Here is a 13322-nt window from a genome sequence, read left to right on the forward strand (position 1 = left end):
TATCGTGTAAAGTATGTAGCATTGTATGAAATGCGTTTTTAAAAGGCAAAACAAATATTCGGACGCTGCAAACAAGTGTTCCCCATGTGTGGAAATCCTAAAATCCTAAAAATAACAAATGTTATTATGGCTTTATTATAAAGGGGCTTTTTCTTCAACAGGAAACCTCGCATTGAATTGCATCTTGGTGGATGGATTTGTTTACAGAAAATAATGGTGTGCCAGGAAGTGTGTGGGGGCAAAAAAAAACAATGCCCCGGGGTCTATGATTTCATAATCCGGCTATACCTGTACTGTATACTGTTTATTTATTTATGTAAGAGTGGTATTTATTATCATATTGTTTTGTTCACATTATCTCTATTCTGCATCCCTCTCTCTGCTCCATCCCTCCATCCCCTTCTCTCCTCACCTCCATCCTTCATCGCTGTTCCGTGATGCTGAGGCAGTGGAGCGCTACCGCTAGTCAACAAATTCGCGGAAATCAGGCCAAGTATAGTCGTGAGTAGACACTGCGTGTAACGAGCAGACAGACAGCCGGGCTACTTACCCAACAGCGGATTCCTTTATCTTGTCACGGATGGCGTCTCTCTCCTTTGGCGTCTCTCTCATCCTAGTTTCATCCACACTGAAATAAAATAGCACTGCGACGGTTTCCTCTTCGTTCACTGTGTATGCTTATAGTCTATGTTTACTGGCGTATAGCTTCAAAACAGTCGGGTTTCCTCCCCTCCTCTCCCTCCTCTCTCCCCTTCTCCTCCTCCTCTCTCCTCTCTCCTGCCACCCTTCCGTTGGCGGCTGAGGAGTCGCGGGAACGCCCGAGCTGTGTGTGCGTGTGTGTCGCGTTATTTATCTTCGTTCCACGACATTACAGGAGTTCGTGGGTGAATTGGCGATTTTTGGAGAGATGAAAGCTCTCCTGGTCCCCTCAAAATTATGATTTGTCTCCTGTAGGTGACCTGTTTTGCAGAAAGGTTTGTGCTCTCATCAGCTGGCCAAACACAGAGAGAGAGAGAGAGAGAGAGAGAGAGAGAGAGAGAGAGAGAGAGAGAGAGAGAGAGAGAGAGAGAGAGAGAGAGAGAGAGAGAGAGAGAGAGAGAGAGAGAGAGAGAGAGAGAGAAGAGAGAGAGAGAGAGAGAGAGAGAGAAGTACGCCTTCCTCCCGAGATAAGGAGGCCCAGGGTGTGTTGTTGACTGATATGATATTGAGGCCTCTGGTTATAATTGGGGTCTGGGTATTGCCGACAGTCTGATAGGATATTGGAGCCTCTGGTTATAAATGGGGTCTGAGTCTAGCCGACAGTCTGACACGATAATGGGCCTCTGTTTCTAAATGTGCTCTGGGTCTAGCCGACAGTCTGATGCAGACATACAGTATGATAACAATAGCTGCCAATGAGGCTCTACCACAAACACAATTCATTACATTTGAATGCTGATTCAGTCAGGAAACAGAGTTTAAAAGACATCAAAGGTCCCGAACAGTCACCTTTTCTCTCATGGCTAACTACCAGGAAGTTTGAAAAGATAGGCTGAGTGGGCAGGGAGCTTATATTCAGGAGCTCACCTTGACTGACAGCTCTTTGAAACATCTATGTCAAGCAACTTGGATACAGTGACCAGTGTTGCAGTAAAATCATCTCAAGCTAATTTGCTGATGCACAAAGCAACTCAAACAACATTGAAATTGGATCAATTTCATCATGAGGCCAATGGTAACTTTAAAACAGTTAAAGGGCTGTAATTGGTGAAAACTGAGGATGGATCAACAGCATTGTAGTTATTCCACAATACTAACCTAAATGACAGAGTGAAAAGAAGGAAGCCTGTACAGAATACAAATATTCCAAAACATGCATCCTGTTTGCAACAAGGAACTAAAGTAATATTTAAGTGACAAAGCAATTCACTTTTTGTCCTTAATACAAAGTGTTATGTTTGGGGCAAATCCAATACAACACATTACTGAGTACAACACTCCATATTTTCAAGCATAGTGGTGGCTGCATCATGCTATGGGTATGCTTGTAATTGTTAAGGTCTGGGGAGTTTTTCAGGACAAAAAAATAATGGAATGGAGCGTAGCACAGGAAAAATCCTAGAGGAAAACCTGGTTCAGTTTGCTTTCCATCAGACAGCAGAACAATAACCTAAAACACAAGGCCAAATCTACGCTTGAGTTGCTAACCAAAGAAGACAGTGAATGTTCCTGAGTGGCCAAGTTAATGTTTTGACTTAAATCTCCTGGAAAAATCTATGGCAAGACCTGAAAATGGTTGTCAGTAATGATCAACAACCAATTTTACAGAGCTTGAAGAATTTTGAAAAGATTAACTGGCAAATGTTGCACAACCCAGGTGTGGAAATCTCTTAATCGCTGTTAAATGTGCTTCTACAAAGTATTGACTCAGGGTTGTGAATACATATGTAAAATGAGATATTTCCGTTTTAATTTGAAATAAATGTACAACAATTTCAAAAAACATGTTTTCACTTTGTTATTATGGGGTATTGTGTGTAGATGGGTGAGAAAAAAAAATATATTTAATCAATTTTGAATTCAGTCTGTATGTGTAACAGAACATAATGGGGAAAAAGTCCAGGGGCATGAATACTTTCTGAAGGCACCGTTCATGTAGATTGGTTCAGTTGGTGAAGTCCACCATCTACTGGCCATAACATATTTATTGTGGCATGTGGTATCCTGTGGCCAGAAGGGAGCATTTGTGTTCTGCATATGGTTCATAGACAGAGAAGAGGAGAGGGGACAGGGAAGAGATGACAGGATGAAGAGGATGCCTCTAGCCATTAGCAGCTGTAAATTGGGACACACATTTATAAAGACACTCAGACCCATGCACTCTAAACATATTTCATTCATTTACTTCTGTATTTATTCATGTAAACAGAAACAAATGAAAAGTAGCCCTACCACATGTACAGGCAGAAGATATCAATAGAGCTACTGGTTGCTGTGGTATTTCTAGTGACCAGGCTGGATTTACAGAGAATACAGGTATTGAAAGAATCATATATTTAGTGCTGATAGGTTGGAGTCTTCTCTGTTGTCTGCAGGCTAGTGCTGATAGGTTGGAGTCTTCTCTGTTGTCTGTAGGTTAGTGCTGATAGGTTGGAGTCTTCTCTGTTGTCTGTAGGCTAGTGCTGATAGGTTGGAATCTTCTCTGTTGTCTGTAGAGTAGTGCTGGTAGGTTGGAGTCTTCTCTGTTGTCTGTAGAGTAGTGCTGGTAGGTTGGAGTCTTCTCTGTTGTCTGCAGGCTAGTGCTGATAGGTTGGAGTCTTCTCTGTTGTCTGCAGGCTAGTGCTGATAGGTTGGAGTCTTCTCTGTTGTCTGCAGGCTAGTGCTGATAGGTTGGAGTCTTCTCTGTTGTCTGCAGGCTAGTGCTGATAGGTTGGAGTCTTCTCTGTTGTCTGCAGGCTAGTGCTGATAGGTTGGAGTCTTCTCTGTTGTCTGCAGGCTAGTGCTGATAGGTTGGAGTCTTCTCTGTTGTCTGCAGGCTAGTGCTGATAGGTTGGAGTCTTCTCTGTTGTCTGTAGAGTAGTGCTGATAGGTTGGAGTCTTCTCTGTTGTCTGTAGAGTAGTGCTGATAGGTTGGAGTCTTCTCTGTTGTCTGCAGGCTAGTGCTGATAGGTTGGAGTCTTCTCTGTTGTCTGCAGGCTAGTGCTGATAGGTTGGAGTCTTCTCTGTTGTCTGCAGGCTAGTGCTGATAGGTTGGAGTCTTCTCTGTTGTCTGCAGGCTAGTGCTGATAGGTTGGAGTCTTCTCTGTTGTCTGTAGAGTAGTGCTGATAGGTTGGAGTCTTCTCTGTTGTCTGTAGAGTAGTGCTGATAGGTTGGAGTCTTCTCTGTTGTCTGCAGGCTAGTGCTGATAGGTTGGAGTCTTCTCTGTTGTCTGCAGGCTAGTGCTGATAGGTTGGAGTCTTCTCTATTGTCTGTAGAGTAGTGCTGATAGGTTGGAGTCTTCTCTGTTGTCTGTAGAGTAGTGCTGATAGGTTGGAGTCTTCTCTGTTGTCTGCAGGCTAGTGCTGATAGGTTGGAGTCTTCTCTGTTGTCTGCAGGCTAGTGCTGATAGGTTGGAGTCTTCTTTAAATGTATTTGTGAGTGAGTGAGTGAGTGAGTGAGTGAGTGACTGGTGAGTTTATTAGCAGCCCAGCTGTGACCAGTCCAGGAGAAAAGGGTGGGTGTGTGTGTCATGGTGTGTGTGTATTTATAACCGTGGGGGAAAGGTTTGAATGTGTACATGTCAAGGTAAATCAGACAGTCAGAGGCAGAAGATGTGTGAGCGCGCGCGTGCACGTCTGTTGAATGAAGAGACGCAAATACACACCGCAGCAGCAGTCACGGGTCAGTCACGTGGTCAGAACCCCACCCCACCCCACTGGGCTAGGTCTACCCACAACAAAACTAACCAAATATGAAAAGAGGAAGAGAGATGGGGGGTTCAGCATAAAGTTCAGTTTAGTTCAGTTCAGTCATTCAGTTTTGCCTAAAATGAATAGCCTTTACATTTAAAATAGAATGTTCTAAACGGGGAATATATTCGAAGAAACACTCAAAATCAAACAGACACACATGCTTTCACTCATGCACGCGCATACCCAAACACACACCAAAATCCATCGCTTTGTTTTTCCCAGCTTTATGGTGGTGGCACTCCTCCATTAGGAATTTGGAGTGGTGAGAGGAGGGGCGTTTGTGTATGTGTGAAGGAGCAGTCGATCTCCTCCCCTCGTCTCCCCCCGCCCCCCATGCCTTTGTGTGCGCGAGGCTCTCTGTGAGCGGCGGTTCTTCAAGTGAGATATCGGTTCGTTTCTGAGCGCTGTTTGAGTTTGTGTGGGCTGTTCGAACATAGCGTGGCTGACTGGGACTGGGGTGAACCGGTAGAAGGCACGTGAAACCACTGAGTTTATTCACACATGCGCGATCAGAAGGGAAAATAACGGAGAAATATCGAATATAGGACTTTTCCCTTTCGTTTTACCCATCTATCATTCTCTCGTCCTCTCTATCCGTGGAGAATCTGACCAACCTAAACAACCTGATGTGTGTGTATGTGTGTTTTGGGGGCGTAAAACAACTGGCAGCGCCAGAAGATGGATTAACGTTTGAACGGAAAACTGGAGCAGCACGCTAGACCTCGGCGAGGGGGGAGGGCAAGACGGGCCTCTGCAAACACACACAACCCGCGGGACAGAGGTAATTTAGCGCTCTGTGTCTTTCTGTGTGTGTGTGTGTGTGTGTGTGTGTGTGGAGGAGAAGAGAGGCAAGGCATGGTGAGTCTGACACTAGTGTCTGAGAGAATCGATGTTTTTTAATCAGGACAGTTTTTTTCTCTCTCTCTGAGTTCAGGACCATGCAGTGGACAGCGCCATAGTTATAGTAGAATAACTCCGGGCAAAAGGAGTATGTGTCGCATTGTGTGTGTCTCAACTCCGTCCTTCTCTCTCTCTGAGTTCAGGACCATGCAGTGGACAGCGCCATAGTTACAGTAGAATAACTCCGGGAAAAAGGAGTATGTGTCGCATTGTGTGTGTCTCAACTCCCTGCTTCTTTCTATAACTTAACTGTAACTATGGCGCTGTCCTGGGTCCACTCCATTGTCCTTTAGAGAGCGAGTTAGAGAGAAGTGGGAAACAGATAGCACACCAATGAGGTTTGTGTGTTTGTGTGTTTGTGTGTGTGTGTGTGTGTGTTCTGATGTTCCGTTCATTTGGAGTTGAGGGACCAACACAACAGATGTGCATTCATCTATTTACTATTAGCTTCGGGTTGCTTCAAAGGACCAGTCTGAGACCAAGCAGATGTTTGCCCATGTGGAAGTAGTAGCAGAATATGACTTAACAAGCTGATACTGTGCAACAATTCCTCTGTAATGTATGCCACCTGGAACGCCACCAGTGTGATGACTAACCCCTCCCCTTCTGTCTGTTCCTAGACTCTGATTGGACCAACACCAGGATGATGTCGTCACCAAAAGCCAAGACCAAGAAGAAACCTCCCAAAGACAGCATGACACTTCTACCATGCTTCTACTTCATAGAGGTGTGTGGACGTGCATACGTGTGTGTCCAATATAACTGCATTTAATGTATACCACTCACTATGGCTGTTAGTAAGACAATATCTCCCTCTTACCTCTCTCCCTTTCTCTCTCTCTCTCTCCCTTGCTCGCCTTCACTCTCTCTATCTATCTAACTATCTATCTATCTATCTATCTATCTATCTATCTATCTATCTATCTATCTATCTATCTATCTATCTATCTATCTATCTATCTCTCTTTCTTTCTGTCTAGCTCCCCATCGTCCTCTCCTCCCTTGTCTCTCTCTACTTCATGGAGTTGACAGACCTGTTGTCCCCGGCGACCCCTGTGTTCCATTGCTATGACCGTGACCTGTCGTTGCCCTACCTGGAGACAGGAGACGAACTGATCCCTCTGCTGATGTTACTGAGCCTGGCCTTCGCAGGACCGGCTGCCTCGGTTAGTACACACACACACACCGTCAGAACCTAGAATCAATAGACTGATCAATGAACAGCCTATCAGGGTGCATGACTAATTGTGTGTGTGTGTGTGAATAGATCATGCTAGGTGAAGGGCTGGTCTATTGTTACCAGTCCAGAGTCAAACAGAGTAAAGCTGAAGGATCCATCATCGCTGGAGGGTGTAACTTCAACTCCTTCCTACGGAGGACTGTTCGCTTTGTTGGTACATACCTGTTATTTACGCTTGAATCCTCGAGGGGGAGTGGACAGGTGTACACTTCATGTAATAATGCTAGCCTAGGGAGAGAATCTACTTCAGCGAGTAATGATAGCCTAGGGAGAGAATCTACTTCAGCGAGTAATGATAGCCTAGGGAGAGAATCTACTTCAGAGAGTAATGATAGCCTAGGGAGAGAATCTACTTCAGCGAGTAATGATAGCCTAGGGAGAGAATCTACTTCAGCGAGTAATGATAGCCTAGGGAGAGAATCTACTTCAGAGAGTAATGATAGCCTAGGGAGAGAATCTACTTCCGAGAGTAATGATAGCCTAGGGAGAGAATCTACTTCAGAGAGTAATGATAGCCTAGGGAGAGAATCTACTTCAGAGAGTAATGATAGCCTAGGGAGAGAATCTACTTCAGAGAGTAATGATAGCCTAGGGAGAGAATCTACTTCAGAGAGTAATGATAGCCTAGGGAGATAATCTATATCAGAGAGTAATGATAGTCTAGGGAGAGAATCTACTTCAAAGAGTAATGATAGCCTAGGGAGAGAATCTACTTCAGAGAGTAATGCTAGCCTAGGGAGAGAATCTATATCAGAGAGTAATGATAGCCTAGGGAGAGAATCTACTTCAGAGAGTAATGATAGCCTAGGGAGAGAATCTACTTCAGAGAGTAATGCTAGCCTAGGGAGAGAATCTATATCAGAGAGTAATGATAGCCTAGGGAGAGAATCTACTTCAGAGAGTAATGGTAGCCTAGGGAGAGAATCTACATCAGAGAGTAATGCTAGCCTAGGGAGATAATCTACTTCAGAGAGTAATGCTAGCCTAGGGAGAGAATCTATATCAGAGAGTAATGATAGCCTAGGGAGAGAATCTACATCAGAGAGTAATGATAGCCTAGGAGAGATGTGGAGGGAATGAGGACAGGGGAGAGAGAGATGTAGAGGGAATGAGGACGGGGGAGAGAGAGAGATGTAGAGGGAATGAGGACGGGGGAGAGGGAGAGATGTAGAGGGAATGAGGACAGGGGAGAGAGAGATGTAGAGGGAATGAGGGTGGGGGGGGGGGAGATGTAGAGGGAATGAGGACGGGGGAGAGAGAAATGTAGAGGGAATGAGGACAGGGGAGAGAGAGATGTAGAGGGAATGAGGACGGGGGAGAGAGAGAGAGATGTAGAGGACAGGGGACAGAGAGATGTAGAGGGAATGAGGGCAGGGGACAGAGAGATGTAGAGGGAATGAGGACAGGCGAGACGTCTTCAGATGTTTCAGATAACTGTTACGTGGTGCATGCTCCTCTCTCCCCCCTCTCTCCTTCATCCCTTCTCCCCCTCTTTCTCCTCCATCCCTTCTCCCTGTCTCCCCCTCTCTCCTTCTCCATCCCTTCTCCCGGTCTCCCTCTCTCTCCTCCTTCCTTCCTTCCTTTCTCCCTGTCTCCCCCTCTCTCCTTCTCCATCCCTTCTCCCAGTCTCCCTCTCTCTCTGCTCCTTCCTTTCATCCCTTCTCCCTGTCTCCCCCTCTCTCTCCTCCATCCCTTCTCCCTGTCTCCCCCTCTCTCTCCTCCATCCCTTCTCCCTGTTTCCCCCTCTCTCTCCTCCATCCCTTCTCCCTGTCTCCCGCTCACTTTCCTCCATCCCTTCTCCCTGTTTCCCCCTCTCTCCTCCTCCATCCCTTCTCCCTGTCTCCCCCTCTCTCTCCTCCATCCCTTCTCCCTGTTTCCCCCTCTCTCCTCCTCCATCCCTTCTCCCTGTCTCCCCCTCTCTCTCCTCCATCCCTTTTTCCTGTCTCCCGCTCTCTCCTCCTCCATCCCTCGTCCTTCTCTCCCAGGTGTTCATGTGTTTGGTCTCCTGGCAACAGCCCTAATGACAGACATCATCCAATTGGCTACTGGTTATCCCACCCCTTTCTTCCTGACTGTCTGTCAGCCCAATTACACACTGCCTGGGATATCATGTGACCAGAACAACTACATCACACAGGACATCTGCTCTGGGAAAGATCTGTATGCCATCCTGTCAGCCAGGTAAAAAATCAAACACACACACACACACACACTTTTTGTGTTCTCCAGCTTCAATTAAACCTCCACCTCTCTTCTCTCTCTGCATCACGTCTCCCTCTCTCTTCCTGATTCTTACTCTCCCTCTCCTTCTCTTCAGGAAAACATTTCCGTCCCAGCATGCAACGCTCTCTGGCTTCGCTGCTGTCTACATCTCTGTAAGCACTGACAGCTACTAACTTGTCTGTCTGCCTGCCTGCCTGCCTGCCTGCCTGCCTGCCTGCCTGCCTGCCTGCCTGCCTGCCTGCCTTCCTGACTGACTGACTTTATGAAGATGCATTTGAAGTTAAAATTGGAAACATTGCCATCTGCAATAGTTCTAACTTTGTGTGTGTGTGCATGCGTACTTCTGTGTGTGTGTGTGTAGATGTATTTGAACAGTGTGATCAGCAGTAGTACTAAGCTGGTGAAGCCGGTGCTGGTGTTTGGATACTGTCTGGCTGCAGGCATAGCCGGACTGACTCAGATCACACAACACCGCTGCCATCCCAGAGATGTCTATGTTGGCTACGCCATAGGAGCTGGCATAGGAGTCTACCTGGTGAGTGTGAGTGTGTGGGTGTGGGGGGGGGGAGAGGGGGGGGGTAGACTGAGGGGGGGGGGGGGTAGACTGAGAAAGAGATAGAGAGGGAGATGGGAATTAATAATCTTTTAAGAGTTCTCAGGGGGAGAATTTCACTGTTATTTTTTTAGAAGGCCTGTCTCAACAGATTTCACGCTTCTATCCCTCTCTCTCTATTGCCATCTCCACCTCTCCTTCCCCTCCCTCCGTACCCTCCCTCTAGTCTCTGTATGCAGTAGGTAACTTCAGGTCATCCGAGGAGGACTGCCTCCCCCAGCCTGTCCGGAGGGCTGCGCCTCCCCCCCAGCAGCAGAGGGAGGTGGTGGTGAGGGGAAGAGCCCAGAGAGGTCATGCTTCTCAGCACGGCTCTCTGTACCGCAGCAAGACACCCAGACCATCAGACAGCAGGGAGGAACTGGGCACTGGACGCTGCAAGGTAAGAGATGAAGGGAGATAGGTTGTGTATTCGTGGTTAGTATTAGTAGTTAGCCACACTATGTTGTTCTGTAGGTTCGTAGGGAGAAGGCCAGCGTAGCATCTCTGAAGAGGGCCAGTGCTGACGTGGAGCTCCTGGCACCCCGCGGCCCCATGGGAAAGGAAACCATGGTAACATTCAGCAATACCTTACCCCGCGTCGCCAATGGCAGCAGCAGCACCTCGCCCCCCGGAGACGACCCCTCCAACCAGCGTCACATGACCTTCCACCTGTCCTTCGACCCCCGCAGGTCACAACCAAGGTACGTTTGTGACTAGTGTGTGTTGTAGGTGTGTGTCATACAACCCTGGTATTAATCATCAAGTCAAACATATCATGTGTGATCTGTCAGGCTGCGACCACCGCTGGTGCAGGAGTGGAGACAGCAGCGCTCTACGGAGAGACGGAGCGAGGAGGAGGGAGAGACGGACACATCTGGCGGAGGAGAGGGAGGAGCAGGGGGAGGGGGCGAGGCAGGGGAGACAGGGGTGATGAATCCTCCCTCCCTTTATCCGATGGTACAGTCGGCCAATAGAGCCGTTGCCACAGCTACCCCAGCGCCAGCCCCACTAGTGCATATCCCTAAGGAGGGGATTAGACACCCCCCTACTGTCTCCCCTCTACCTCCTTCTGTCTCCTCTCTACCTCCCCCTGTCTCCCCTAAGAGCGCGGTGACGCGTGCCAAGTTGGTGTCACTTAACCAGGGAGGGGAACGAGTCAGGGAGGGGCCTATCCCTGTGACGACTCCGCGTGTGCCCCACCAGCTGCCCAATCAGCCGCCCAATCAGCCGCCCAATCAGCCGCCCAATCAGCCGCGAGTGGCGCAGGTGAGATAAATATCAAATCTGAGTTAGTTAAAATGAACTGTTGATTTACATTCTAACTAGCTGAAGTAACTAGCTAAATGAACTGTTGATTTACATTCTAACTAGCTGAAGTAACTAGCTAAATGAACTGTTGATTTACATTCTAACTAGCTGAAGTAACTAGCTAAATGAACTGTTGATTTACATTCTAACTAGCTGAAGTAACTAGCTAACCATCTCCTCTGTTCATCCTATAGGTCATTGCCATGTCCAAGCAGCATGGACCAATCAGCTCCTCTGCCAAGGGCTCTGACTCCACCTCTTCCTGTGGGGGAGGGTCTTCAACAGGAAGCTCTGAGTCGCCGTACTACCGGGTCCCCTCCGACCGCGACAGCCACACCGGGAGTGTTACCGGGAGCGTTACCGGGAGTATTGTCACCATAGACGCTCACGCCCCTCATCACCCTGTGGTCAGGGTGTCTAGCAGTGTCGGTACCGGGAGTAACGGGACCCTGGGGGCCAGAGTAACAGCTGCCGGTAACGGGACCCCCTGGGAGCGGAGGAACACCACCAGCGGGAGCGTCGGTGAGCAGGGCCAGAGGGGGGCGCTGCAGCGGCAGGAAAAAGTCTCCGCACCGGAATATCGGGAATACCGAACACTTCCTGTGAAATCAAACTCTATCTGCTCCTCCTCGCCCAGCAAGACCGATTCCTCCACCCTGCCTCCCCCTCCTCACCCCATCTCCTCTCCACTCCCTCCCTTCTCTTCCCCCCCCCTGCCTCCCCCTCCTCAACCCATCTACTCCCCCCTCCCTCCCCCTTCTCCCCCCTCCTACTCACCCCTCCCTCCCCCTCCTCCCCACTTCTACTCCCCTCTCCCTCCCCCTCCTCATCCAGATCTGCTGTTGGACAGTTACTCCCCCCCCCTCCCCCGCTCTATGACCCTCCCCCGCCGGCCCACTGTCTCAGCCCACAGCCGCGCTGATCAAGAAGTCTATTACAAGACCATGCAGACGGAGAGGAGATTATAACGCGACATAGAGGAGTTATAATAGACAGTAACACTACTAAAAACAGACTACGAGGTCAGAAGAGAAAATAGGGGACCTTACAGAGCGAGAGGTTATAAGACGACATAGATAAATTAAGATAGACAGTAGTACCTCTACATAACCATACAGTCAGGGGACGTTATTAAATGTAAAACATTTTGGGGAGACCTAACAGTCAGGGGAAGTTATTAAATGTGACACCGTTTGGGGAGACCTAACAGTCAGGAGAACTACTACATGACTTAAATGAGTGAGAGGAGGTTATGAGACAACTTAGGAGTTAAAATGTAATATAATGGAGGTTATAACTTGGCGTAGAGGAGTCACAATGATCCAGAACACTACTTCAATACTGAGAAAGGGTCCAGATGGAAACAGACAAATAGCTGATCTTCAAGACACTGCAGAGTAGGAGAAGGACATGAGATGACTTAAAGAAGTTAAGATGCGACATAACAGCAAAACCTACTGCTAAGTCGGGGTCTAACAGTAGTGGAGGTTATAACGCGACATAGAACACTGCTAAGTCGGGGTCTAACAGTGGAGGTGGAGCGTGTCTGACTGAAGGTCTTCAGGAGCATGGAGACTGGATCACTAAAGACAACAGAAACAATAGCAGCTCTAGTAGTTGGTTTACCACCGACTACTATCTGACTAGACTATACAACTATACTGACTATACTCAGCAGCTGTACTATACTATACTATACTATACTGTATATAGGATCTCTCTCAGGTTTCCATTCCACTGACTTACTGTAGAGACGAAGAAGAGGAGGGGAAAAGGAGGAAGGAAAGTGAACATCTTGGAGAGGATTACTACAGTAAACAAAGAGGAGGAGACAAAGACTGGAGGGAACATTTGGCTTAACAACGTGAACAGATCCACACAGACACACATAGCCGCGGGAAGTCGTTTGGTGGTGGGGGTCCGCGCTACAGACCGCTAACACAGTGCACTACTTTTAGGAAAATAGAATTTTGGGATTTTAGATATGATTTTTAATTCAGATTAAAACACACACACACACACACACACACACACACACACACACACACACACACACACACACACACACACACACACACACACACACACACACACACACACACACACATACAGACTCAACTCCAATTGTATAAAATGTGTTGCTAATCAAACCCCCACTGACAATACAATAAGATAAATGGTGACTAAAGACTGTATAGACTTGTGGGTGTGGTCTGTGTGCATCGGTTGCCTAGTAGCAGAATGACTTGTTCTGCAGTGGATATCCTCTTTTGATAATAGAACTGTTGAATACTGGTGTTAGTCTGCATGTGTATGTGTGTGAGGGTGTGTCTGTCTTGCATGTGTGTTTCTGTGTGTGAATGAGTGTATTCTACTTCATTGTGTTTCTATGAACTTGTATTATGACTTCTAAGAAACAGAAATGCTGCCTTTTCCAGAGATGTCATTTATTTACCTTTTTGTCTTTATTACCAATGTAAATACTAATATTATATTACTGTCCTTTTTCATGGGCTACTGTTTTTTTTAAACTTGTGTTTCCAGGTAATGGTTATAAACTCCTTGACTAAGGAAACGTCTATTTGCAAATTCATTGAAGTTTGTGTGACTGACCGGCATTGGTGGTTT

General features: G+C 47.4%; 2 protein-coding genes across 2 annotated transcripts in view; one reads left to right on the forward strand and one right to left on the reverse strand.

Annotated features, from left to right (window-relative positions):
* The window catches only part of LOC139412929 (paralemmin-1-like), a 13206-nt gene extending 12268 nt beyond the window's left edge, over positions 1-938 (reverse strand). Inside the window, exon 1 of the mRNA XM_071159817.1 lies at positions 551-938. Coding sequence (XP_071015918.1) covers positions 551-612 — 62 coding nt within the window. The 5' untranslated portion in view covers positions 613-938. The remainder of the gene's footprint in view (positions 1-550) is intronic.
* A 3865-nt stretch (positions 939-4803) lies between these two features.
* LOC139414104 (phospholipid phosphatase-related protein type 3-like) lies at positions 4804-12153 on the forward strand. Its single transcript, XM_071161985.1, has 11 exons — positions 4804-5212; positions 5952-6058; positions 6312-6497; positions 6599-6725; positions 8557-8752; positions 8889-8946; positions 9156-9329; positions 9574-9786; positions 9861-10087; positions 10178-10652; positions 10889-12153. Exons 2-11 carry the CDS (start codon positions 5975-5977, stop codon positions 11660-11662), a joined length of 2514 nt encoding a protein of 837 aa, XP_071018086.1. The 5' UTR covers positions 4804-5212; positions 5952-5974; the 3' UTR covers positions 11663-12153.
* Positions 12154-13322: the final 1169 nt, after the last annotated feature.

The sequence above is a fragment of the Oncorhynchus clarkii genome, chromosome 7 (assembly GCF_045791955.1).
Source record: "Oncorhynchus clarkii lewisi isolate Uvic-CL-2024 chromosome 7, UVic_Ocla_1.0, whole genome shotgun sequence".
Classification (NCBI taxonomy): domain Eukaryota; kingdom Metazoa; phylum Chordata; class Actinopteri; order Salmoniformes; family Salmonidae; genus Oncorhynchus; species Oncorhynchus clarkii.